The sequence below is a fragment of the Gobius niger genome, assembly GCF_951799975.1.
Source record: "Gobius niger genome assembly, chromosome: 8".
Taxonomy (NCBI): Eukaryota; Metazoa; Chordata; class Actinopteri; order Gobiiformes; family Gobiidae; genus Gobius; species Gobius niger.
In genome coordinates this window covers 25,676,784-25,701,595 of record NC_136859.1, presented here as the reverse complement: position 1 = coordinate 25,701,595, position 24,812 = coordinate 25,676,784, and the positions used below count along the sequence as shown (strand labels likewise).

The following is a 24,812-nucleotide window of genomic DNA, read 5'->3' as shown; positions in this document are numbered from 1 at the left end:
AAGTTAATGCTAAGTTCTTGCAGGAAGAGGTACGTTGAATTAGTGACACACGATGTTAAGAGGTTAAATATACACGTGTTAAATAGTTCTTTGATCTATTTCAAACGTTTTCTGAATATCTTAGAGGATTTTCAATTGTCACCTGACAAAATAAAATTAAATGAAATGGAATCCAATTGGAAAAAAACAACAACTGTGGTATAGAATTATTTATACAAAATGTGTTTTATTAAACAAAAGAAACACACACACACACAAGTTTATATATTTACATTCATTTGTTCTTCACATGAATAAGCACAATAAGTAACACATATTTCACATCAGTTGTGAGAACTTTAGGTAATGAATGCATTGTTGCAAATGTTGCAATGCTTTTCTGCACTAAAACTACAACATGTAACTGCTGAATAAGCCTTTCTGAAATATGAAATAGAGAAGTTTCACAACATCTGCCTTACGTTTTTGATGACTCCAAAGTGAAGTAACGTTTAGGCTCTAGTAAATGTATTTCATTTGGTAAAGTTTTTATTTTATAAAACTGCATTCAACAAGTCACAATCATAAATGATGGTACAAACTCACAGCTGCACATATTATGTTGTAATCATTAAAAGATGACGCACACTTAACACAGTTTTGCAGTTTTCACACCCTCACGTACTTTGTCATGTGTGGTTGAATACCCATCTCTCTTTACTTCCTGCCTTTAACGTCTTCACACCATAACTGAATAAGATGTGTTTTCGCTCTCTGCAGAGCTGCATGACCCTGTGGTTCTTCTTGGCTTCCTGGGCCTCCATGCCTCCATCCCCAGCCAGCCTTGCTCTATCAGTAAACCTTTGCACATTCGGGCCAGCTCCCTTCTGAACTTCACACCCACAAAGCCGTACAAGACAGGGTTGAGTGCACAGTGCGACAGTCCCACACTTTCTGTGATCAAAGTCCCAACATCAAGCACATGTGCGAGAGAACAGCTGGGAGTGAGCAGCTCCAGTTTCAGCAGGCTGTCAGTCAGCTGGAAGCAGCAGTAAGGAGCCCAGCAGATGACAAACACAGACACTAAGGACACGATGAGGCGCAGGGACTTGCGCTTCTGTCTGCGAGTGGCATTGCACAGCGATCTGAAGATCCGAATGTAGCAGTAGAGCATTATTAACAAAGGGAGTCCGAAACCCAGGATCACACTGACCAGCTGCAGACCTATTTGCCATTGTGTTGACTTCTCTGGAAACCACACCTGACAAAGGAGAAAAGGCCTGGTCTTCCCAGTGTCCACTGGCACAACCTGTTTATAAATGATATCCACAGCACTAAGGCCCAGGCAAATGACCCAAATAAAAGCACAGGCAATCTGAGCATGGCATGTGTTGCGCTTCCAGCCAGAGCTAATGGCATGGACAATGGCCAGGTATCTGTCAAAACTGATGCACGCAAGGAACAGGATGCCACTGTAGCGATTGAGAGAGAACAAGGCTCCAGAGATCTTACAAACAGTCACCCCAAACACCCACTCATGAGCCCACTGCACAGCGAACAGGGGTAAGGTGAATGCCAGCAGCAGGTCAGAAATAGCCAGATGAAGCAGGAAGGTGTCAGTGAGGGAGAAGGCACAGGCTCCTCCGCTCTGGGAACTTCTGTAGCGCCGGATCACACATAGCACCAGAATGTTCCCGACCAGCGCCAAAACGAACACCAGGCTGTACATCACAGGGGAGTATTTCTGTGCAAAGCCATAGGCATCTGCCTGACTGCAGGGCGTAGCAACAAAGCCTGGGTTCACATATGTGTAGTTGTCATAGTCGCCTATATCCTCCTAACAAACAGAACAGACAAGATTTACATTAATTGAATATGTTGTGTGTAGACAATCAAACCAAGAGATGTTAATAAATCATGCAATGCTGTGTAATGCATAAAGAACTCACCCAGTAATCATCTGGGGTTGGTGTGGCCGGATCCATGGTTTTCTGGAGAAGCACGCAGCAGAACACCTGTAACCTAATCAGAGATGAGAGAATGCATGCTGTTCATGAACAAACTATGGTCTAAGATCCTCTTCTTCTCACTATATTTGTCCCACTTGTCCAGTTGAGGCGCCAAGAAAAAAGGAGAAGTAAATTCAGGAACCGAGCCCTTTAGACAGATGCACACAAAGGCATAGTAGGAATTGATGACTGTGTGAGGAAAAATAGTGCAGCATACATTTAGAAAAACAATTGTAAGTTGTTCTCAGACAGACAGCGGCACATGACTAACTGCTGTCTACAAATGTTTCTGCAAAGTGTGACAGTTGTGAGAAGAAGTGGGTCTCAGCAGTGTCAATAATCTATGGTGAGAAAATAAGAACAGAAACTATGTCGAAGATGAGAAACATTCATGTAAGCGGTCTTAAGAAATACAGATTAGTGTTTAGAAATAAAGAACAGTAACTCACGTTTAATATGACAAGAAACCGATGCAAGAATGATGAACACACTGAGCCCACAAAGTACAGATATAGGCATCAATGTCCAAACAGGAAATGATTGTAAAGATTGTCAACTGCTAAGATACAAAATAGGCATAATGACATAAAAAAGGTAAAATTACTCTTGCATTTAATATTAAAGGTAATGAAAACACAGTCACTACAGTTGATTTTGTTTTGTTTTGTATTATTCGAGGACTGGGGGAAAGAATATTTGAAGTCAAAACTTGTAATCTACATAAACGTGAACATATTTGCTATGAGCAACGTGATACTTTCGATTTTAGAAGTTGATTGAGTAATAATATGCAGTAGTTTCCTGTCTTGTCTGAAAAGCTGGTATTTTTAATGTTGTGAAATATTTCTGATCAACGAGGGCGATTTTTTTTACTTGACTAAAAATAATGAAATAAATATAAAACTTGCTCCGTCGAATTATTACTTATTTATGTGAAAGTATTTGCAATATAAATTACTTAAAGCCACACACTGTAAAATTTCACCCATTAAAATGTTTTATTACAGACATTTTATAAAAAATAAAAATAACTAAGGAAATGACTAAACAATTGTGTGTTTGCTGTGAGTGGAAATATTTCGAGTTATGTCGTCATGGACACATTTTATTCCTGTTATTTCTGTGTACAAAAATACAGACAGATCCCTGACAAATGTTGCCTTCTAAAATCACTGATATTTTTGCACAGACACAAATCCTGTTGACTGATGAGGGACTTACTTGTACTCGTGGGTTCAGCTGTGCCCTTGTGCTAGCCTCAGTGTCGTGAGATTGACCCACAACAGTTTTCTCCCCATGTTCACAATATTAATTGATTTATTCTTTATTTAATAGGAAAGTCAATAGAGAACCAATTCTCATTTACACTGACTACTATAGAGATATACACTCTATATACTGTTCTGTCTGATAAGGAAATGTACACATGCAGCATGTCCTTTATGCTGACTCTGAATGTTGAAATGAATTACATATTGTTTCATTGAATACCTTACATAATACTTTCCTAATAAACACACACGTTTTCATGAACCTGCTTCAATGGGGATGGTGCCTTTGAATCTTTCGTATACGTACAGGGCCCGCCGTGTGTACACACACCACACCTGCACTAAAAGCAAAGCCACTTAAAGGCAAATATGCACAATATGTCTGCTTTGCTGGATAATTAAGGAGCACCGATAAGAAATACGCCATCACAGGTGCTCCCATGAAAAGAGTGCATATCCACCCCTAAATCAAACATTTCAGTTGTGTCTTTCCAAAGGCTTGGCTCTCATTGTTGGCCACATCATATCAGCATAGAAACTGGACTCAAGAGGACTCCAGGTGATGTCATATCGGGGTATAAGAGCTATGGACAAACCTCTAGTTTGCCTGGTCAGTGCTCTATAAGCGGCTTTAGAAAAGAGCAGACGGCATATTTTGGAGAAATCTTTTTTTTTTTTTGAGGTAGGATTAACATTGTCAGCCTCGCTTCACATTTGCTTCAGTAAATTTTTGACCAAATTGAGATTTTGTTGCTGCATTTTTAGGTGTTTTGGGTGGTTTTGGGTGTCCTTAGTCAATTAGAAGGCTTCTTACAACCAAGAAATGTCATCTTTATGAGAGTTCGGGAGAATGTTTTTATTTCCTTGAAGGCTGATGAAATGTTTTCTTATGTCGCTGTGGATTTTATACACTGTGATTTGATGTCATGCTTTCTTCCCTATTCTTTTTTACAGCCATGGCATACCAACCGAATGTGATCAACACCCAGCCTCAGGTCACGGTGACACAGTACACCGTCTCCTCTGGGTCTTCAGAGTGGAACTCCAACGTGTGTGACTGCTGTGACGACTGTGGGATCTGTACGTGCACTTTTGCGGATGCCCTCACCTGTTGTGTTCATTCATGCTTGGCACTGGTTCTTTAACACGCCGCTTCCCCACAGGTCTGTGTGCCTTCTTCATCCCATGCATCCTGGGCTGTAAGGTGGCTCAGGACAACGATGACAGCTGCTGCATTCCCTTCCTCCCAGGGGCCATGATCGCTCTGAGGACAAGCATCCGCAGCAGATACCACATTAGTGTAAGTTTTACGGAAATACTGCATAAAGATTGTTTAAAAGATATTTCCCAAGAGTTTATGATGAGATGGCTGTGCTTCAATGCAGGGCTCGGTGTGTGACGACTGGGTGGTGATGGCGTGCTGTCCATTGTGTGGATTATGTCAGATGGCCCGGGAGCAGAAGTTGAGAGGACACTAAAATATAGAGTCAAAAACAAACACCTCTGTACAGCTGTCTGAACACGTGAACAAAGACCACTACAAAGTAGGAAGTGCTACGTCTATTTTTGTCTGAGTTCAAATAAACAGTAGAAAACTGTCAGATGTATGACATTACCTTCCTAAACAGCTTTTATTTTGAAATGCACAGATTATTTATTTGAAACTGTAAATACTGCAGCTCCAACTTTTAAAGATTTACCATGTACCAATGTTAAGATTTTTATGGCATAATTTATCTGAACATGCTGAAATAAAACCTTTTAGCAGACTTGTATGCATTTTTCTCTCAGAAATGAAGATTTACACTCTACAATGTAGATCAGACGGAAAACTTCATTACTTTAATATGAGAAAGAAAATACAATATCTGATAAGTGTTGAGCATTGCGATAACAATATCACTACCATATATAACTAAAGCTTTTCAATTGATTTTTGACGTGTTTTTGCACATTTAAAGTCATTGTGTGTTTTGTTTTAGGCTGTGTTTGCAAAAAAGATTGGACTATTGTGTCACCTTATATCGTGGCAATGATACTGTAACAATATATTGCGCAGTCCTGCATTAAATAAATAGGTTCCGGACATATTAGTGTATAAAGCCCATATGGATTTGGACAAAATGGTGATGTTTCACTGATGCCAGCCCTGAAAGAGAAAACCACAGATCTAGGTGTGTGAGGATAAAAGAGAAATGAAAGTGTCTGATGAGGAACTGAAGGCATTACAAAACTGGACGTGCATGTTGGACATGAGCAACAAAGCTCTGCTGTTCCCTGGAAACTGCCCAAGCATCTTGTCAAGGTAAGGCATCTGATAAATTGATAAATGTGACATAATGCAAATATTGAAGTCAATACAAAATTACCTTTAGTAACAAAAAAGTTGGATCTGTCCTTAATGGCACAATGTTTAAAGGACATTGTGCCATTAAGTATTAAGTAGTATTAATGATTACTGAATTAATGAATGCTTTAAATTTGAGTCAAAGGTGTACAGTTATTACTCTTATTCACCATGTATACTTATCTGTACAACCTTACAAAGTGCTGTTTGTCTTTATGTTTCAGTGCCGTTCAATTGTGGAAACAGCTGTAACATTAAGGGATATAAAGGGCAAAATGAATTCAATGAAGAGAGTAACTCATCAGCTGCTGACAGTCGCTCTTGTGCTTCACGCTGCTCAACTGGTCACGACTTACAGCTTTAAGAACTGCGACACTGCGCACAGCGAAAACAAGACATTCATCTGTCACCGAAGGAAGGAGGAAAATGTATCAACAATTGTGGCTGACCTGCCGCCGTCTGCCATTGATCTCAGAATCTGTTTTAATTACATCGAACAGATCCCAGGCCAAAGCTTTACTCATTTGCCAAATCTGATGCAGCTCAGTTTAGATCAAAATAATATATCAACCCTCCATGAACGCGCCTTTCAAAACCTGCAGCAACTTCAGATGTTAAATTTAACCTTTAACAACATATCCCATCTGGAACCCTTGTTGTTCCAAGATCTGCACAACCTGAGACACCTTGCACTCGCACAGAACAAGATAAAAGTCCTCCCGAGCCACATTTTTTCAACCGTTTTGAAATTGAACATGTTAATTTTGGAGGAAAATTATCTTTTTGATTTTTCACAGGTCGTTTCCTCTGTTTCTCACTTGCAAAATCTAACAACCATTAAGGTTTCTTTGAACAAATTGACTTCACTTGAGCACTCAAACGCATCACTACCCCGTTCACTGTCAAACCTATATGTACGTAGGAATAACCTGTCCTCTCTGGGATGCCATCCGTCTTTTCTGAGTCATTTACAATATTTAGATTTATCATTTAACCCAAGGCTCTCGGCAGATGCTTTTCAAGGAGTGGATTTGGCCCAGTTAAACCATTTGTCTTTGCAAGCCACAAATGTAAATATAATACACTTTTTAAATATTAGCAATATAAGCGCTGACAGTGTGGATTTTTCTGGCACTGGTCTAAATAACGACAGTCAGCTTGAAGAGTTTTGCAAAGTCTTAGGTAGAAAGGTGGATAATGTGACAAATCTGACACTGAAGTCTAACGGGATACACAGTCTGTCATCAACCTCGCTTCAGTATTGTCCTAAATACATTGAAAAGTTGGATTTGTCCGAGAACAAACTGAACAAAACGAACTGTCTGTTGTTTCTCAATTACACCAAAAGCATTAAAGTTTTAAAGGCGGAGCATAATAATCTTAAACAACTTGAGTTCTGCAAGGGACAAAGGCCCTTTAAAAATCTGAAATATCTGAGTTATAGTTACAACTACATTCTCATTGTTGAGGATTATGCTTTTCATCCCATGCCCAATTTAGTGAATCTCAGTCTGAACATCAACCGGATCGCATGGTTTGGCAGGAACGCCCTTCATGGTCTTACAAAGCTTAAAAATCTACGATTAGACAATAATCTCTTGACGGATTTGTTCAGGGAAACTTTTCAAAACCTTCTCAACCTTGAAACACTCAACCTAGCTTCAAATCGCATTTCTGTGATTTTTAACAATACATTTAAGAGTCTAAGAAATCTGAAAACACTGGACCTTGGGGACAATAAAATCACTCATATTGAAAAACAGGGCTTACACGGACTGGCAAGTTTGTCTAAACTATTCTTAAATGACAACAGTCTCAAAGAAATAGACACTTCCCTTTATTATCCATTCTCTGATAAACTCAAAGTGCTGAGTCTCGAGAGCAATCTGGTTCGCTTTCTCTCTCAAACTACCAGTTCACCCTTTATAAATCTCAACCAACTCAGAGAGCTTAATTTAGGCAGACAGCAGCCCTTTGGACTCACTCTTTTGCCAAGAAATTTCTTTCGTGGCCTCCACTCTTTGAAAACCTTGCATCTCACTAACAATCACATATCTCACCTTGCCCCTGATGCCTTTGATGATCTGACAGAGCTAGATTTCTTAAATCTGGAATATTGCTGTGTGGGTGGAGTTCAATTACAGTCGGGAGTTTTCAAAAACCTAAGAAATCTGACACGACTGATTGTTGAAAACATGGGGCTGCAGAATTTCTCAAATAAAGTTTTTGGAAACCTCACCAAATTACAATCATTACAGCTTAACCGCAATGTGATGCACAGCATTGACGTGGATACCTTGGAAAGTCTTAAAAACCTGAAGTACATGGACATACGCGGTGTCCCTCTAACCTGCACCTGTGAGAACTCGCTGCTGCAAAACTGGACCGTTAATAATCCTTCAGTTCAGGTGGTGTATTTACTTGATCACCCCTGCCAAGACACCACAAAAGTCAGATTCTACAATTTTCCCACCAATGTGTGCTATGTGGATCTTGGACAGTTTCTTTGTTTCACAACTGCAGCTGTGATTTTTCTTTTTACAGTTGTTCCTATTGTATTTGTGAAGCTCTACTGGACTTTGAAGTACAGCTACTTTGTGTTTCGAGCATGGTTTAGTGAGCAGTGGCGCAGGCTTAGAGATGAGGAAGAAAACTGTGTATACGATGCTTTTATCTCCTACAATTCCTCTGATGAACTGTGGGTTTATGAGCAGTTGGTGCCAAATCTCGAGGGAAACGGCTCCTCTTTCAAACTCTGCCTGCATCACAGAGACTTTGAAGTCGGACGCAACATTGTGGATAACATTGTTTCTGCAGTTTACAGCAGCCGCAAAACCATCTGTGTGGTGAGCAGAAACTTTCTCCAGAGCGAGTGGTGCTCACTGGAAATTCAGCTGGCCAGCTATCGGCTCTTCGACGAGCACCGGGACGTCCTGCTGCTCGTCTTTCTGGAGGGCATTACAGAGAGGCAGATGTCCTCCTACCATCGCATGAGGAAGGTCATGCTCAAGAAGACCTATCTGCAGTGGCCTGGCTCCGACTGCACGGATCCAGCACAGGCACAGAAGCTGTTTTGGAGTCAGTTACGGAGAGCGATGAAAGCCAACAGCCAATGTGAAACTGAAAGTACCGACAGTTCCCACAACAGAGCACAACATTCTGAGAGTGAAATGTCAGATGACACAAAGTACTTGTTACCTTGACTAGAATTTTTATTGACCGCTGTGCAAACAAAACTGTGATGTATTATTTTAGCAATACAAATGAAAGCCACCTTGGCCCAGAATGCCTCTTTATAATGTTAACTTAGAGTAGACAATATGCAATGTGTTTCATAGTTTATATTCCAATGGTATAGTTATCGTCATTGCTTGCTTCATACAATATTTGGCAAAACTTCGATCATATCCCTTGTTTCTGAATTGTGTGCTTGAGCAAAACATTACTATTAAAAAAATGTGAAATATTCATAATTTTTCTTTGACATTTCTTTTACATGTAATACTGAAAGACAGATGGGAACAAAAACACATTTAATAATAAGCTCAGTACAGTCTCATAGGAGGAAAGGACCAGTGCCCAGGGCTTGGGACACCGGAGCCTGTAGACAGTGAAGGATCTCTCTCAACCATGTAAGATGGAGGGTAGTCCGCTATGTTAATATGGCTGAGCACAGGGGAAGCTGAAGGGAGATTCGAGTGGTTGAAGTGCGAGCTGTTCCGCTGAAAATATGGAATATCCTCCGAGAAAGATTTGCCATAAGAGTATTTGCGAGTGTCAAATGAGCTGTGCACCTGGGGAAAGGGCACTGACCCTGAATGGCGAGGGTTAAAGCTGTAGTGGTCATTCACAACACTGGCACGGGGGCTTCTTCTGTATCCTAGTGTCCTCATGTCGGCTAATTCTTTGCCTTTTGCGCTGATAAAAAAGTCTTCCCCATGACCAGAGCTTCTAGGAGCATCTCCAAAGGATGAGGGAGACGGAGGGAACAGATGCTCCGTCTCCCTTGAATTGTTCAACACAAAATCCACAGGAAACAGCGGGGAGCATCTACGACTGAAGGTGTCATCAAGATCAATGGGATTCTCAGCAGGGATCCCTAACCAGTCGGCAGTCTTTACAAGGAAACAATAAAGGGGCAAATATTACTTTCTCCTAAAAATATGACCTATCTATACTAAAATGTTTTCTGTGTTGTGTGGAATCTTACCGTATCAAGTGGGTTGGACCAATCTAGGGAGTTCCAGTCAAAGTGCACTCTTTCTGTTTTTGGGAATGAGGAAGTGGCAAAACGTGTGGCTTGTGTCGTGAACTCATCTGAAAAAGAACAAATCAGTTAAAAATAGAATATTTACAAACTCATGAAACAAATAACAAAGTTCACAAGACCTGCAGCAAAGGGCCCTTCATCATCAGCAAACTCTGGGATGTGGCACGGCTCCGAGAGCTCTCCCCGTCCTTCCTCACGCCCATAGGAATATAACTGCTGCTGGATTTTCAAAAGGTTCCTCTGAAGTCGAGGTCCATGCCTCTGCCGCAGTGCTTTCAAAAGCGTATCTCTGCTCTCTGCCACCAGGTTTCTCTTCCTCAGTAGGGAGAATGACACGTTATTGCATAGACTTGCCGCTATGGCCCTCACATACATTGCGGTAGAATCAGAGACCAGGCTGTCTTCTTGTGCATCAAGGCTGTTAGAAGCTTCTGCCATGGTAGGGTTGGAAGGCAGCTGAGGGCTTGGATGACTGGCTTGGGTTGGTTTAGTAGCTGAAGAAGGCTTCTTTGGAGTGTGCTCTATTACAGATGCCACAGATCCTGGTAAAGCATTGTTTTTGATAAAGCTACCTGGAGTCTGGTGCGATTCACTGCTGTTTTCAAATAAGGCAGGTTGAGCCTCCCTAACCTCACTAACTACAGCGTCAGAAGAGCTGCGCTTTGGTGATTCGTCATTTATGTTTGTTTCAGTGGAAGTCTGGCTTTTCTTTGGCCTCTGCCCTGGTGTGAGATCAGAACGCTGACTATTGGACTCCAATGTTTTATTCTTTTGCTCCTGGGAATGAATAAAAGTCTCTGTAGTAGGCAGATTTTTCTTTTTAAATCGTCCTGCCTCTTCATCTAACATACACTGTCTCTCATTTGAAGGTGGATCAGCGGCAAATGCTGAAATATGTAACCTGGAATTTCTGTTCACTCTGTTTACTGCCAGTTTCTCATTTCTGTCCAGTTTTCTCTGCTCACTCAGGAGGCGTTCAATATCAATAGACTTGACCTCATGGTTAAATAGGCCATGATGCCCTATGAGACGGCTGTCTGTGATGACGCTTGGCTCATGTGTGACAATATTTGGAAATCTACCTGTTGTAGAAGTGTTATGACAACACTGGTGGACATGGGACACATCTTTGCTGAAAGGATGACAATAGGAAGGGTGATAAGATTTAGCCTTTGAGACCTCTTTTCCACCATCTCGCAATTGATCCCTCTCCTTCCGCGTGCGCAGTTTTTTCATTTTGTGTTGGCCATCTGATTTTCTGCACTTCCCACATTTGCAGTCTGCATCCACCTTGCTCCTTGTCACGATATCCTTCATGGGGGGTTTAATCTTTCTATAAAAGACATTAGAAGCTTTGTCTTTGGATGAGGATGCTCTTCCACACGCATGACTCATGCTGAACACGACTCTGTAAATACAGAGTATAATCTTAGAATATTTTGTAGTGTGTAAAACATTTGCACATTGATTAAAGCTAATCAAACCCACGGTTAAAAATGCTAACTCAAGCAGTTTGGACAACAGTGAAAAAAGTTTATATTCAAAATACTAGCGACAGCACAATTTCTAAATGTCAGTTTTCCAACAGGTGTCATGACAGGTGAGCTTGGAACTCAAATTTACAGATTACGAGGAAGGCGAATTGCTCATTTGGTAAATAGAATCATACAGCACACAAACACAAATTAGTAAGCGTTTGGTGCCAATAAAATCATTAAAAAGTTGTACCTCAAGTTCACAGTAGACTCTCTCCTGAAAAGGTCTCGTTGCTCAGCAACATCGTGTCACAGGTGTGCGCATGAGCAGCTAGCTACATCAGACCGGACGAGTCCATTCATACACGGGCAGGGGACAAATGTTCTCTGTTCCTACACTTTTAAGTACGCAATGTATAGGTTGTCGTCCGTTTATTTATTTTATTAGAAAACTGTTAAAGTTCAAATTAATAAATAATTAAATATATACGTACTAATTTTGTATTACACCACCCCCCCTCCCTCCGTAATTATGGTACAGCCGACAAAGATCAAGCGTGTACTTCCTGGATCTGGGTGATGTTAATACAATCGATAATTTTTGTTTGTGACTATTATATGTGCAGAAGTATAATTTGACCTGGCATCAGACGTAATTTATTTAAGTATTAAGTTAACCATTTAGAAATGATATTGTAGAAATCTGAGGAGATTCAGGTACTGTGTGCTGCTGGCATTCATCAGAGGGCTAGCTATAGAAGCTAATTCTGCTGGACTCATAGCCTCTTGTGCGTTTCTGAAGCAATGTGTTTGTGAACATTTCGGATGTAAGAGCAAGAACACCAAAGAAACGGCTTCAGCTTCTTACCAAAACTAGAAACGAAAAATTATGAGTGCAGAGGAGCCAAATCCTGCCGCCACACCCACCCCTTGTGGAGACATTCATGGAGATGGACGATGGATGTCTATGGTGTGTAACAATGAAGTCATTAATAACCTTTTAAGAGTGTTCTTCTTAACTGCATTTTGCCTTTGCAGCATGAACGTTTTGTGTCTGACGGGAAAGGAAAGGAACCTGAGGTCGTCTTTGTTGGGGACTCTCTTGTTCAGTTGCTGCATCAGTTTGGGGTGAATACAGATTATTTTCCATACATTTATTTCAGAAGTGTGTTATTGATGTTTATTGTCTAATATACTGTGTGTTTGTCTTATGTGTCTTATTCTTTTCCAGATCTGGCGAGAGCTGTTTTCTCCTCTACATTCGCTTAATTTTGGCATTGGTGGTGATGCAACGCAACATGTGTTGTGGAGACTGTCCAATGGCGAACTTGATAACATCAGCCCAAAGGTCTGAATGTTTCTTTGAACAACTGATCCTTTGTGGTTACACTAACTGTGTTTTTTCTCCTATTCAAGTGAGTTATTGTTTTATTTTTGCTTTCTCCCCCTAGGTTATAATCCTATGGGTAGGGACCAACAACCATGGTCACACGGCTGAACAAATCTGTGGAGGCATTATGGCCATTGTCCAAGTTATCAAGAACAAGCTCCCGCAGGCTCACACGCTTGTACTCGTATGTCATACTTTTGTTTTCTACACAGTCCGTTCTCAATCCTCATCAGCAAAATTACAAATATTTCCAAAAAGTTCCAAAACGAATGTGTGTTTTAATTTTGAGGTTTTGGGCAAATTGCTCTTTTATCATACTCTAACCTGGAAATAAGAAAAATATAGGTTATTCAGTGTCACAAGGCCTTAGATTATTGGACTGATTCAATTATATATATTTTTTGTATTTTATATAATGTAACTTCAAAGGCAGTTTCTCAAAACTTACTTTTGCTACATTGCAACAACATCTCCATATTACATAGTCTACCCCACAACATTTTCCTGTCTTGTATTTTTGACAGAGGGATTTGTTTATCTAATTTTTAGCCTGATTTATTGAGCTTTGAACCCCATAAAACAAGCCAAAATAGGAATTTTGCTATCTAACTTATACACTGAATAAAGCCTTCAAAATCCCCTCTGAAAAAGTTACGTCTTTCTACATGAAAGTATTAAATAAAACAGCACAAGTTATAATTTTATTTTTTATACATTCAGCTGCAGTGTCTTGCCCCTGTCACTCGACAAACTATTAACACCCCAAGAGATATTATCTCTGTAAATCATACTTTGGTTATGAACTTGGCTCAATAATGTTTTCCTCTCCACCTGCACTTTTAGGGTGTCCTGCCCCGAGGAAAAATGCCAAATCCTCTGCGTGAGAAGAATGCCAGTGTGAACAAGCTGGTGCAGGAGGCCTTATCTTCTCTTCCATACGCCTCTTTCCTCAACATTGACCCTGGCTTTGTCCACTCCAACGGAAGCATCTCCCACCAAGACATGTACGATTACCTTCACCTGACTCCCAAAGGCTACCAGGCTGTGTGTGAACCTCTACACTCACATATCAAGTTTCTGCTGGATAAGCGTTCAGAAAACTGAACAATCTTGAAGAAACCTCCTTTATTCAAGGGTGCACTAATACTCTCCCATTTGTATTCACTCTTGTCAATTCCATATTTTAGACTAACATATCCTAACATAAATACTGTGCTACATCATTCTAATGGTTAAAGAACTCATAAGAACAAACGTTTGGTTTTTGTTTACACTTCTCTTCACTATTATTTCATGTTCTTTACAAACTTGCATTTTTTTTATTCATTCCTTTGTTGTACTGTGTGGGTATGTTGATGAGTTGCTGAGCTGGATCAATTTTGTATGTTATACAGATTAATGCACTATATTACAGGGCTTTTTTTCCTTACTATTGAAATAAATATAAGCTTGCAAAAACTACATGCCTGAATATGCATTACCCCTTGCTGATAATAAAGATGATGTGTTACTTAATGACAACGTCTTGTTTTTCCTGTTCTATGTGCTCAGTTTGGATCAGGTTTTGGATTAGGCAATGTCAGTTTGTAGTAGTTTGTTCAAACATTATCATTCATTGCTCAAGTTAAGTGGTTCCCAGCCTTTTTCATAGTGACCCATTGGATATAATGTTGACTCCAGCACTCCTGCAATTTCTATAATTTATTGGAAAGTTATCCAGAGGTGGGTAGAGTAGCAAAAAACTCAAGTTAGGGTAACTTTTCTTTAAAAGTATATTTGATCAAATCAAAGTAAAAAGTAGTGACCCAAATTATAACAAAAGTTTTTTTTTTTTTTTAAAGTAGCTATTTGAGTGTAAAAAGTGTTGGTGTTTTGCTAAAAAAAGAAGAAGAAGAAAAAAAAAAGAATCTTAGTGTGAATTAAGGCTTAAATGTTAACGTTATGGTTTTCTCATTACACATTTACTCATGGTGGAAAGATGCTCTACTCAAGCACAGTTACTTCAGAAACAATATTACACAAGAAAAGTATTGTGAGATAAAGCTACTCCAAGAAGTAGGCTACCCTTTTTTACTCCTGAACACGCACTTGGGCAATATGAAAGGGCAATACCCGCTTCTGTTACACTATTACAGCAATATCAATAATGAAGTTAATAAGGTTAATGAAGTTATGCTACATCACAATTTACCGATTTACCGATCGATCTACGTTCCCACCCTCACCTATGGTCATGAGATTTGGGTAATGACCGAAAGGACAAGATCGCGAATACAAGCGGCCGAAATGAGTTTCCTTCGCAGGGTGGCTGGGCGCACCCTCCGAGATCGGGTGAGGAGCTCAGTTACCCGAGAGGAGCTCGGAGTAGAGTCGCTGCTCCTCCACGTCGAAAGGAGCCAGCTGAGGTGGCTCGGGCATCTGTTTCGGATGCCTCCTGGTCGCCTCCCGCGGGAGGTGTTCCAGGCATGTCCTAGTGGGACAAGGCCTCGTGGAAGGCCCAGGACCCGGTGGTGGGACTATGTCTCCGAGCTGGCCTGGTGTCGCCTCGGGGTCCCCCCAGAACAGCTGGAGGAGGTGTGTGTGGACCGGGAAGTTTGGGCATCTCTGCTGAGACTGCTGCCCCCGCGACCCGGCCCCGGATAAAGCGGAAGAAAATGGATGGATGGATGGATGGATGGATGCTAGACCACTAAACCTCGTAAAACACATGTCATCCGTTCATTGCAGTTCTCTCTCGAGATTGTTTGCATTTCTTTTTCTTTATTTGAGAATCTCAGGGGACAGCCATGGGAATTTTTGAGGTCTCCCAGGTTCAGGTTGGACGACGCTGCATTAGTTAAGACTGGTGACAAAAAAGGAGAAATATTTACCGTGGCTTAACTTCAATGTACATTTGATTTATGAGCTCTGTTAAAGCAAAACCACTGGAATGTAACACAATATTGATATCTCTCTTTTCCATCATCAAAGATCATTAGTCATAAAAATCATGCAGGTTTTCTGGCAAAGACACTGCTTTTTACCCATTCACTGTCACCTACTGTAAAAGATTTGACTCAAATGGCTCAAAGTACTGGCAGGCACTGAATAGACCCGGTTACGATTACTGACACGGACACTGTCTTTTATAAAGAGGTATGAGGCACACCTTTCACACTTGTACTCTGATCTGCACACAGGACTTTGAAAGACCATGGGACCACAATGGATTTGGCTCCCTCTTTTGCTTATAATATACGCAGAGCACGTTAAAGGTAATATTTAATATACCAATTTCTTTTACAATGTTGGTCAGTTCCTCAAATAATTCTTTATGTTTCAGGCAATCATAAGAAGCACGACACCTCTTTAAAGCCAGTCAATGATGGTACGTTGATTTAAGTCTATTCTAATTGAATTCTTTGTGCCTTATGTGCTAAGATGTGCATTGTTTTGTAGAATCTGTTTTTGGAAAAACAGTCATCTCTGTGGATCCAAGCACACATTTTCCTGACTCACTGTGCAAATGCAAAGGTAAAGAAAAACAACAGAAAAACAAATAAGCCCAAAAAAGTACATGAAGAATTTTCTTAGTTTTTTCTTGGTACTTTTTGTTTAACCAGTGCATGGAAGATGGGAGGAGAAGAACCTGTGCTTCTGTGCCAAGCATGCTCGACGCAAAAACAGACGTGTGAATTGTGAGTGTTCCCCCCTTATTTTTGAACTCATTTTGCATAATTTACTCTTTACTATTTTTATCTAATCTTATTGTGAAAAGGGAGGAAACTGTGCCAAGGGACAAACAGGAAACACAAATGCCGCTTTTTTAAGGAGAGGCAGAGGAACTTACCCCCCATTGTCCCCATCTGAAGCACAAGAAGTCAAAGCCTACTTTCTTTTTCCTCTTTCAAGGTATAGCCTATAAACTGTAAACGTCTTGTTCATATTAATAGCAGTAGTACATTTTCTTTGTTGTAAGCATGCGTCACATCTCTTTTTATAATAAACACCTAGAAGAGTGTGTTTGTGGTTCTTGTTTAGTACAATACAGACTTATTGTGTGTTAAGATAACTAAGCAAGATAATAAAGAATGGTCTGCTGCAAAGAAGATTATTGACTGAGAGGAGATTATTAACTATAGCTGTTTCCACAATGTAAAAAACACACAAACCGTGTTTGATATCGCCTGATCTAGAGTAAACAATAGCCTCGTACTGTTTCAATGTTCCCATTATTTTTGATTCAACTTAAAAGGTTAGTTTACAAAAACTCCCCATACAAAGAGAAGTCAAGTATATCATTATAAGACATGGTTATTTTGGCGTCTCATATTTATACCCTGGGGTCCCATAATGAAGCACTGACATAGAAGCACATAATTAGTTGTAACACAAACTACATTTTCCCCCATAGGAATCTTAGATCTTTGTCTGTACTTGGATTGTGCCTCTTTTTGTTTGCTTTCAGTTCATTCAGGGGTTTTCACATGTTGCTCAATATCAACGTCCATTTATTTCCCGAAGGGGACGAAAGAGAAGCCCTTATCCCTTCTTGGTGCTATTGTTCTGCTATCTCTGACACAACTTATCAAATACTTGACATTATATACATGTCAGAGCTTGAACAACTTTTTTTTTGTGTGTGTGTTGAAACATTTTTCTTCCCTTAGAAACTTCATGGGTACTCATCCAGTCAAGCGCAGTAGCAAATCACTGCTGCGGATGGATTGGTAACAGGGCGAATGAATCCTGTGCAACTCCAGATATTTTCTTATGCCTTATGAGGATAGTACGGTAACATCATTCCAAAAACAACACTTACATTTGTGATAAAAAATAAATGTATTTTATGTGGATTTATGTGGATACACACAATCATATTTGGCTACAGCTATCAACATGTGCAAGGAGATGAGGTAGTGCAGGATCACAGAATTTGTTCTCGATCCCAATTCCTCCGTATTTGAAATTTAATTTAGTGATTAACAATATCCATAATTGTACATTTCATATATTACCGATTGTAAAAAAGCATCCCAGCAATAGAGATCAGTGTCAGAAGCCACACAGCAGTTGGTTGCAATCCTGAATTGGCATCTGTTGAACGTAAAGACCGGACATTATATACAAATACATATGAGATCAGTATTTAAACTTTTTACTTCCTTGCTCACTTTTTATGTAGAGGTGTCCTGTGACATTGTGGCTGAGGTTTGTCTCACTGTTGGATGCAAAGCAGGAATAAGGTCCACTTTGGTCTTCAGTGACGTTGATCAACACCAGAACTGGGCCTGTGGTGTTCAAATACTGATCTTTGAAAGCCCAACGCATTTGTGCAGGAGGATTGCACTCAGCCGTGCACACCGCGGTCACAGTGGATCCAGTAATGTGGGATCCAAGTGTCAGGTTCATGTTATCAGGCCCATCTGTGGAAAAAAAAACATTTTGAGATTAAAGGCTCTGTACCTGATTTTCTTATTTACAAACAATGAAAGAGAGGGCAAGTAAATGTTACACTTCTCAATTTTCCCCCTTTTCAAACATCCCAGTTCTTCGCAGGGATGAGTTACTCCTCGCAGTACTGATAAAAGCCTGCAGGGCCATGTTTGATCAAAATCTCTGCACATGTTATTATGCACTTTCATAACATTGTGATGCTCCGACGGAATTTCATTGTTGTTTTTCAAGGAGCGGCACAGAAGCGCAGTGGTTTGGCGCTCATGCCACACAGCTAGAATGTCCCGGGTTCGATTCCCACCTGGACAGGGCCTTTCTGTGTGGGGTCTGCATGTTCTCCCTGTGTCTGCAAAGGTTTTCTCCGGGTACTCCGATTTCCCCTATCACTAAAACATGTGCAAGAGTGCGCATGTATGTTCATTAACAAGCACTGTCACGACCAAATAAACCAATGAATAAATAAAAATGACAATAACAATGTAGCATTGATTGATTGCCCAACATCAATCATTCACAGTGGTCTATTTTGAGTTTTTTGACTAGTTTTCTCCCTACTTAGTTTTTATATGAAAACATACATTGAAAAAAACTTGCAATACATCATTTTCTCAAACTTATGTCTGTTTCAAGTTTCAAATTTCAGTGTATTTGTTCACCTTGTGTCTTTAGCTGATTGCTCTGTAGGCCTACCCTCTTACATTGCTGAGAAATATGATTCCATCCCATCTCTGGTCTATACTGAAGGAAGACCATACCAATTTACTACAATAAGGGGAAAAAACTCAAGTACAGGTCCTTTAATCACATTGTACTCACAGTATATAGTGAGGTTGACTGCATTACTGGTGGCATTACTGACTGGATTGAAAGCAGTGCACGTGAACGGGCTCTGGTCGTAGCGGTTGACTTTGACAATGGTGAGAGTGGAGTTTCCCTCCGTGAGCTGGACTCTGCTGTCGGCTGTGACTTCAGAGCTGCCATTGAACCACACGAGTGAGACAGTGGACCCAGAGGAGACCAAACAGGAAGCAACAGCCGTGCTGGAGTTTTCAATCAGAGGAACATCGCTGGCATTCGCAGTCACATTTGATATAGGATCTGTGGGGATTACAAAAAATGTTTTAACATGATTACAGAATCACTAAATAACTTCATAACGTATTTTACATGAGGAAGTAGTGTCCATTAACTACTCTTAATATTGTTTTTAGTTTTCGTTTCTTAATCCTCAGCAAAATGATTCTACCTTGGCAGTTCTTCAGGAGATTTCTGTTAAGGCAAAACATTTTAATAGTTTGCTCAACTGTTTGGTAGAGCACACTTTATTGAATCATGTGTTGCTTCTAATTCTGCCAATCTCTACCATTCTCTACCAAGTGTGTAATACTCTAAATATCAAGTTTTGATAATGGTTGGACTAGTTTGGACTGGTTTATGCTAGTTTGGACTTGGGTAGACTGGTTTCAATCAAGTTTGTACTGGTTTCAATCAAGTTTAGACTGGTGTAGATCAAGCTTAGACTGGTTTAGATCAAGCTTAGACTGGTTTAGATCAAGTTTAGACTGGTTTAGATCAAGTTTGGACTGGTTTAGATCAAGTTTGGACTGGTTTAGATCAAGCTTAGACTGGTTTAGATCAAGCTTAGACTGGTTTAGATCAAGTTTGGACTGGTTTAGATCAAGTTTGAACTGGTTTGTGCTTCTTTTGACAACTTCCAGACTGGTTTAGACCCCGTACAGACTGGTTTACACTGGTTTAGACCAGTTTTAGATTGATTTAGATCAGGTTTGGACCAGTTAAAAAAAAAAGTTGTTTGTCTCCCAAATGGTTAGAAAATGCTTCTTTTTTTTAAAATGGTTGTGGGGGTAACATTAAAGGGTTAAAAAAGAAAAGTAGCCATCAACAACCCAATATAGGTGACTACTTACAAAAATCTTGGCAATCATGCACATAATGTATTCTTTTTTAACTATGCATCTCTAGGATATCTTCGAATTCCAAACAAAGGTCTTGAGCATGTCTAAAGAGTGATCTTACCCAGGACAGTGATGCTGACAGATGCGCTGAGCTCGGGGTCAGTGCTCTCCATGGTGTACACGCCTGAGTCTTCCACACTGAGGGACTTTATCGTCAGGGCCCTCTCGTCGTCCAGGGAGGCCCGGCCCGAGTGGTTGGAGAACACGGCCACCTGGTCTTTATTCCATGTCAGAATGAGCATGTCCCCCACGGCCCAGCTCCCACTGTTCAGAGCGGTGAGAGGGGACAGGGACAGAGTGACGCTTTGACCCGCTGCCACTGGGTTAGCGGAGGCTTTGACCTGCAGAGCACCAGCATCTGTGGAGATAAAAAAAACGAAGAAGAGAGGATTCCTTTTGGGTCTGAATCAAATGCAGTTTGTGACAAAAGGCTGAACATACTGAAGATACTATTACTCTCAAATTGTTATGTACTATAAATATGTAGGCCTATACAATAATACACAAAGACATGAGAAAACTATGCTATCAAATTCCCACAATAGGGCAACTGCTCAGATACCATAGGCTACTGGGTGAAATGGTATAAATTTGAGAGTCTATGAGAACATTGAAAGACATAACGCCAAATCCTACCTTGACACAATAGCAGCAACGCAACAGTGGCAAACGCGAGTCTCTTCATCCCCACTGTGTTTTCTCTCTGATGCTGATGCCCGTTCCACTCTGTTATACACGGTCCACCCCCCCACCCATGACCACCCATGACCACTGCACCCACCGTCTTATCTGCAGGTGTTCATGGTTGTTTGGTCTTCAGTCATCCCGGATCACAAAGGGAACCTTACAAAGTGAGTTTACTGAGCTGGGTGAAGTTCTGCAAATGACCAAACACACTATGACAAATGATGACAGAGTTATTGTGACTACTGTCGGAGTATTTTCACTCTGACATCACCCGGGTTATGAAACACATTTGTTTTTTTAAGAGGACGCGCTGCAATAATAGAAGAAAAGTTATGAAATAAATCAGATTAAACCTAGAAGGAGTGGGAGAACATACACTCTACCTCGCAATAGATTACTCCAAACATCTCTGTATATATATGATAATCTCAATCAAGAAATCTTCAAATTGTCCCTGGTCCTTAATAGAAATATATGTTGTGCACAAAATATTTTTTATATTACCGATAGTCATGCTGTGAGCCACAAACAGGCCTGAAGACAGTTTTATGACAACTTTGAGAAAGAATGAGAGCCTAATGTTCCTTTGGCAAAACCTTTTCCTTGTTTGTCATCATTATAAAAAAGACAGTTGGTTGACTCATAGATGTGTTTTTGCTTTTACATCAGCATAAATTTGCAGAACATATTTCATGAGCCAAAAAGTTTCCAGCACTTACATATATTCAGGCTACATAATAAACAAGTGTGCCTCTGTTAAGCTAATGTCAAACAGGAAGACTGGATTTGAACATATTTTATTCATGTTTCAATTTAATTTGAAGGTTTTTATCCTCAACATAAGCAGAAAAAGAGATTTTCATGAGGCTCAACAACACATTTCCCATGTCACATAGACCAAACTAAATACAATCTAGCTTTTGAAAAAAATATTATTATTATTTTTATAAGGGAAGAAAAGGTACAAAAACAGATTGTTCTGACAATCACAAGATGGGCTCCATATTTTCCCATTTCTTATCTTATAGTTCTATCACAGACATGCATTTACACAAAAATGAATGAATGAATGACTATTATGCGTTATCTTTAGGGTTGTTAGTGAACAGCGACAGCTACAGGGCCTGTTAGGGTTATCCCAGTGCTCCAGTAGTTACTCTGGTTCAGAAAAAAACAACATAATGCTGCCCTCTTCTGGTGGTTTGGGGTTATTGTACAAACCGCGAAAAATGCAGAGTTTAAATGTATGCAGGATAGCAAGGGCATAATATATAAACATGACCTATCTGTGTCTCTGCATTTGAAGCAAACACAAGTACAGAAGCATTTTGCATGATACAGGCTTAGAGGTCGTTTATGTTTAGTTTTAGTTTTGTTTCTGTAGATGATTACCCAACCAGGAAGTCAAATGAGCTCCACTATCAGGGTTGCTAATATATCCTAGGGCCAAATTTCAGCTCGGAAAACATAAAGGGACTCACTCCTATTTCCACAATCACTATCTGTCCAAAATAAAGCCTTAATCAGTGCTGTTAGAGCGGTCTCAAGCTGTTAAGGTCCAGTTCTGGAGGTTCTTAGCTTTCAAATGAGAGATGGCATTTCCCCATATAATACATTTTGTGCTGGTGCCTTTTCATCTACTGCTGATTTAAGGCGACCCTGGTTAAGTTGTAGGTGTAGTGCCTTTTTAATCCACACAGCAGCACATTTCCTTTAAGTTGTCAAATAGTTATTCTTAATATGACACGGATCGGCTTTGCACTGCTTCACAAATACATCGGCCATTCCCTGCATGCATCTGGAATCTCGAGATTACATCTGTCAAAACCTTTCACCCAAGGCCATTCTTTCATTATACGCTTTGAACCGCAGTGACTTTACATTTACACTAGATGTCTCTGTTTCACACGACACTTCAGGTGGTAACCTCATTTCTGTCCAAAGTCCTCTCTCTCTCCTGTTGTCTCAACCTCAACGTGATGACCTATGAATCACCTCAGTTTGGGGAAGTTAGTTAGTGAACAGCAGCCCACATTTAAAGAGGAAGGGTCTGTTCTTTGGCAATCTGTGATCTATCTATGATGTACAAATGCATGTGTTATCTTTGAAACAAGTCTTAAATGCAGATCTGTCTGGTCACAGTGATAAGCACAGTGGTTCTCAACTGAAACAATTTTTTCACCACTATTTTATTAACAGAAAAACACCACCTGAGTTTGTGTCTATAGGGGAGACCGGGTGTGGTTGTAAAATGGGGAGAGATGTAACACCACCAATTCCACCATTCAGGGGTAAGATAGGAGTCAAATGGTCAAATCAGTGTTTACCCACTTCCTATCAGATCCCACATGGTGATTGTCAAGGTTGTAAACAGGTGCATGCAGATTCTATAGGGAAAATTGATTTTGGGTAAGTACATATTTTGACCGAGACTATATTTTGTTTAATGCTTATACTATTGCACATTAAACCATATGACTTACATTAGATTAAATTGTAGTTTCTCAAGCAAAATGTGATGCACATTTCCCCTGCTAATTTCAAACCCTAGATACAGTTAATAACACTTGATTTTAATACTTTTACAGAATGCCTAGACAGTGGGAAAGGAAGACTGACAGAGGTGTGCCTGCAAATGTTTGAAATAAAGCATCTGATGTGGTCAGAAAGAATGGCAAGTCAGATCAGTTTGTAAAGGCACATGGGATCTGTCATATAAAACTGAGCAGATGCTGCAAAACACAGCAGAAGCTGAGAGACCGGGGTCCAGTGATCTTCCCTGTGCAGGTTACTGAAGCATCAACAGAGTTTTCTCTGAGATGCAGGAGGAGGTGTTGGCTGACTATTTGACTATTTGACTATTTGACTCAGACTATTTGACTATTTGACTCAGACAGCAGACCTGTATTACGGAGTGTAAACTAAGCATATGACAGGTTAGAGAGAGCGAGAGACATTGTTCTGGATTGTTCTTTTATCTAAATAAACCTGTCTTTGAAGCATATCACATGACGTGGCCTCTGTTTTTATATCTTATGTCTAACTGTTACAACTTACCCCATCATGTGTTACAACCTCCCCCGGTAGTGAGGTATTTTGCAACAAAGGAACACCATGAATTTGACATCAACTCACAAGGTCTGTGATATTCTTGCAGAGGCTTGAATTGGTGCTATTTGTAGTATAAGCAAATGTGGGTGCTTTGTATAAAGCTCGAGCTCGAAAATTCAGTGAGTTGCAGGTGCTGAAGCAAAAAGTGTTACAACCATACCCGGCCTCCCGTATGTGTTTTGACCACAGTTTCAGCTTTGTAGGTTTATTCAATGATTAAATCAACAACACTCTATGGGGAAAACACAGTGTTGTATGTAATGTTTAACAGATGCAAAGTGAGCAGTATTTCAAGGTTTGTAACACTGTAATATGCAAAATTCTTATTTGTGGTCATGGAGTGATGGTGGGTCCAGACGCCACACCAGCTGAGAACGACTGATAAGCCATTCAAATGCACTGACCTTAATAAGTGCTATAAATGCAATCTATACTTTTATTATTTGCACGAAGGTCATCTTTATTTCATATTCCCGCTTATCTCTATTTAGCGATTCCGATCACCTTGCTTTAAAACGTTCACATGACTAGAAAAGTTCACACCGTTTATTTAGTCAGTCTGTACTTCCCCTGAACTTCCCCTTACATCAGATGTTCATTGTTTAATTGAAAAAGAGAATAGGCTTTGTATTTGCCACAGTATTTCTTTATTGATTTATACATTTTCGTAAAAAATATAGATGTCGAATTAGAAAACTGGATCATAGGCTATAACAGTAAAATGTGTACAACTTGCTCTCCATTCAAAAAATAAGCTGTGGGAATAATATACAACCTGCTGAACATGTTATGGAAACATGTCACGGAAAACGCAGCGTTACATTTTCACAGCCGTGGTGATAAATGACAGGCGTTTGAACA

General features: G+C 40.1%; 5 protein-coding genes and 2 long non-coding RNA genes across 7 annotated transcripts; 4 read left to right on the top strand and 3 right to left on the bottom strand.

The window, feature by feature from the left end:
• Nucleotides 1-383: 383 nt before the first annotated feature.
• On the bottom strand, nt 384-2,085 carry cxcr3.2 (chemokine (C-X-C motif) receptor 3, tandem duplicate 2). The gene is made up of 2 exons (XM_079561818.1): nt 1,929-2,085; nt 384-1,816 (listed from the first exon to the last, which is right to left on the bottom strand). Exons 1-2 carry the CDS (start codon nt 1,962-1,964, stop codon nt 719-721), a joined length of 1,134 nt encoding a protein of 377 aa, XP_079417944.1. The 5' UTR covers nt 1,965-2,085; the 3' UTR covers nt 384-718.
• A 2,130-nt stretch (nt 2,086-4,215) lies between these two features.
• Nucleotides 4,216-4,768, top strand: cnfn (cornifelin; the record flags this gene model as incomplete). Its single annotated transcript, XM_079561719.1, has 3 exons — nt 4,216-4,339; nt 4,423-4,559; nt 4,645-4,768. The coding sequence occupies 3 exons, from the start codon at nt 4,216-4,218 to the stop codon at nt 4,735-4,737; spliced, it is 354 nt and encodes a 117-aa protein (XP_079417845.1). The 3' UTR covers nt 4,738-4,768.
• A 1,122-nt stretch (nt 4,769-5,890) lies between these two features.
• On the top strand, nt 5,891-8,997 carry tlr21 (toll-like receptor 21; the record flags this gene model as incomplete). The annotated part of the gene is made up of 1 exon (XM_079562097.1): nt 5,891-8,997. One exon carries the CDS (start codon nt 5,891-5,893, stop codon nt 8,807-8,809), a length of 2,919 nt encoding a protein of 972 aa, XP_079418223.1. The 3' UTR covers nt 8,810-8,997.
• Nucleotides 8,998-9,508: 511 nt separating this feature from the next.
• On the bottom strand, nt 9,509-11,658 carry LOC306967181. Its single transcript, XR_013793170.1, has 4 exons — nt 11,605-11,658; nt 9,996-11,284; nt 9,817-9,923; nt 9,509-9,721 (listed from the first exon to the last, which is right to left on the bottom strand). It is a non-coding gene; the product is annotated as an uncharacterized lncRNA (long non-coding RNA).
• Nucleotides 11,659-11,902: 244 nt separating this feature from the next.
• pafah1b3 (platelet-activating factor acetylhydrolase, isoform Ib, gamma subunit) lies at nt 11,903-14,233 on the top strand. Its single transcript, XM_079561817.1, has 5 exons — nt 11,903-12,321; nt 12,390-12,479; nt 12,583-12,699; nt 12,803-12,925; nt 13,585-14,233. Exons 1-5 carry the CDS (start codon nt 12,241-12,243, stop codon nt 13,843-13,845), a joined length of 672 nt encoding a protein of 223 aa, XP_079417943.1. The 5' UTR covers nt 11,903-12,240; the 3' UTR covers nt 13,846-14,233.
• A 1,671-nt stretch (nt 14,234-15,904) lies between these two features.
• Nucleotides 15,905-16,674, top strand: LOC306967141 (uncharacterized protein). Its single transcript, XM_079562048.1, has 5 exons — nt 15,905-15,995; nt 16,064-16,108; nt 16,180-16,254; nt 16,344-16,418; nt 16,499-16,674. The coding sequence occupies exons 1-5, from the start codon at nt 15,935-15,937 to the stop codon at nt 16,588-16,590; spliced, it is 348 nt and encodes a 115-aa protein (XP_079418174.1). The 5' UTR covers nt 15,905-15,934; the 3' UTR covers nt 16,591-16,674.
• A 1,038-nt stretch (nt 16,675-17,712) lies between these two features.
• On the bottom strand, nt 17,713-19,026 carry LOC306966489. Its single transcript, XR_013793112.1, has 3 exons — nt 18,994-19,026; nt 17,895-18,146; nt 17,713-17,817 (listed from the first exon to the last, which is right to left on the bottom strand). It is a non-coding gene; the product is annotated as an uncharacterized lncRNA (long non-coding RNA).
• Nucleotides 19,027-24,812: the final 5,786 nt, after the last annotated feature.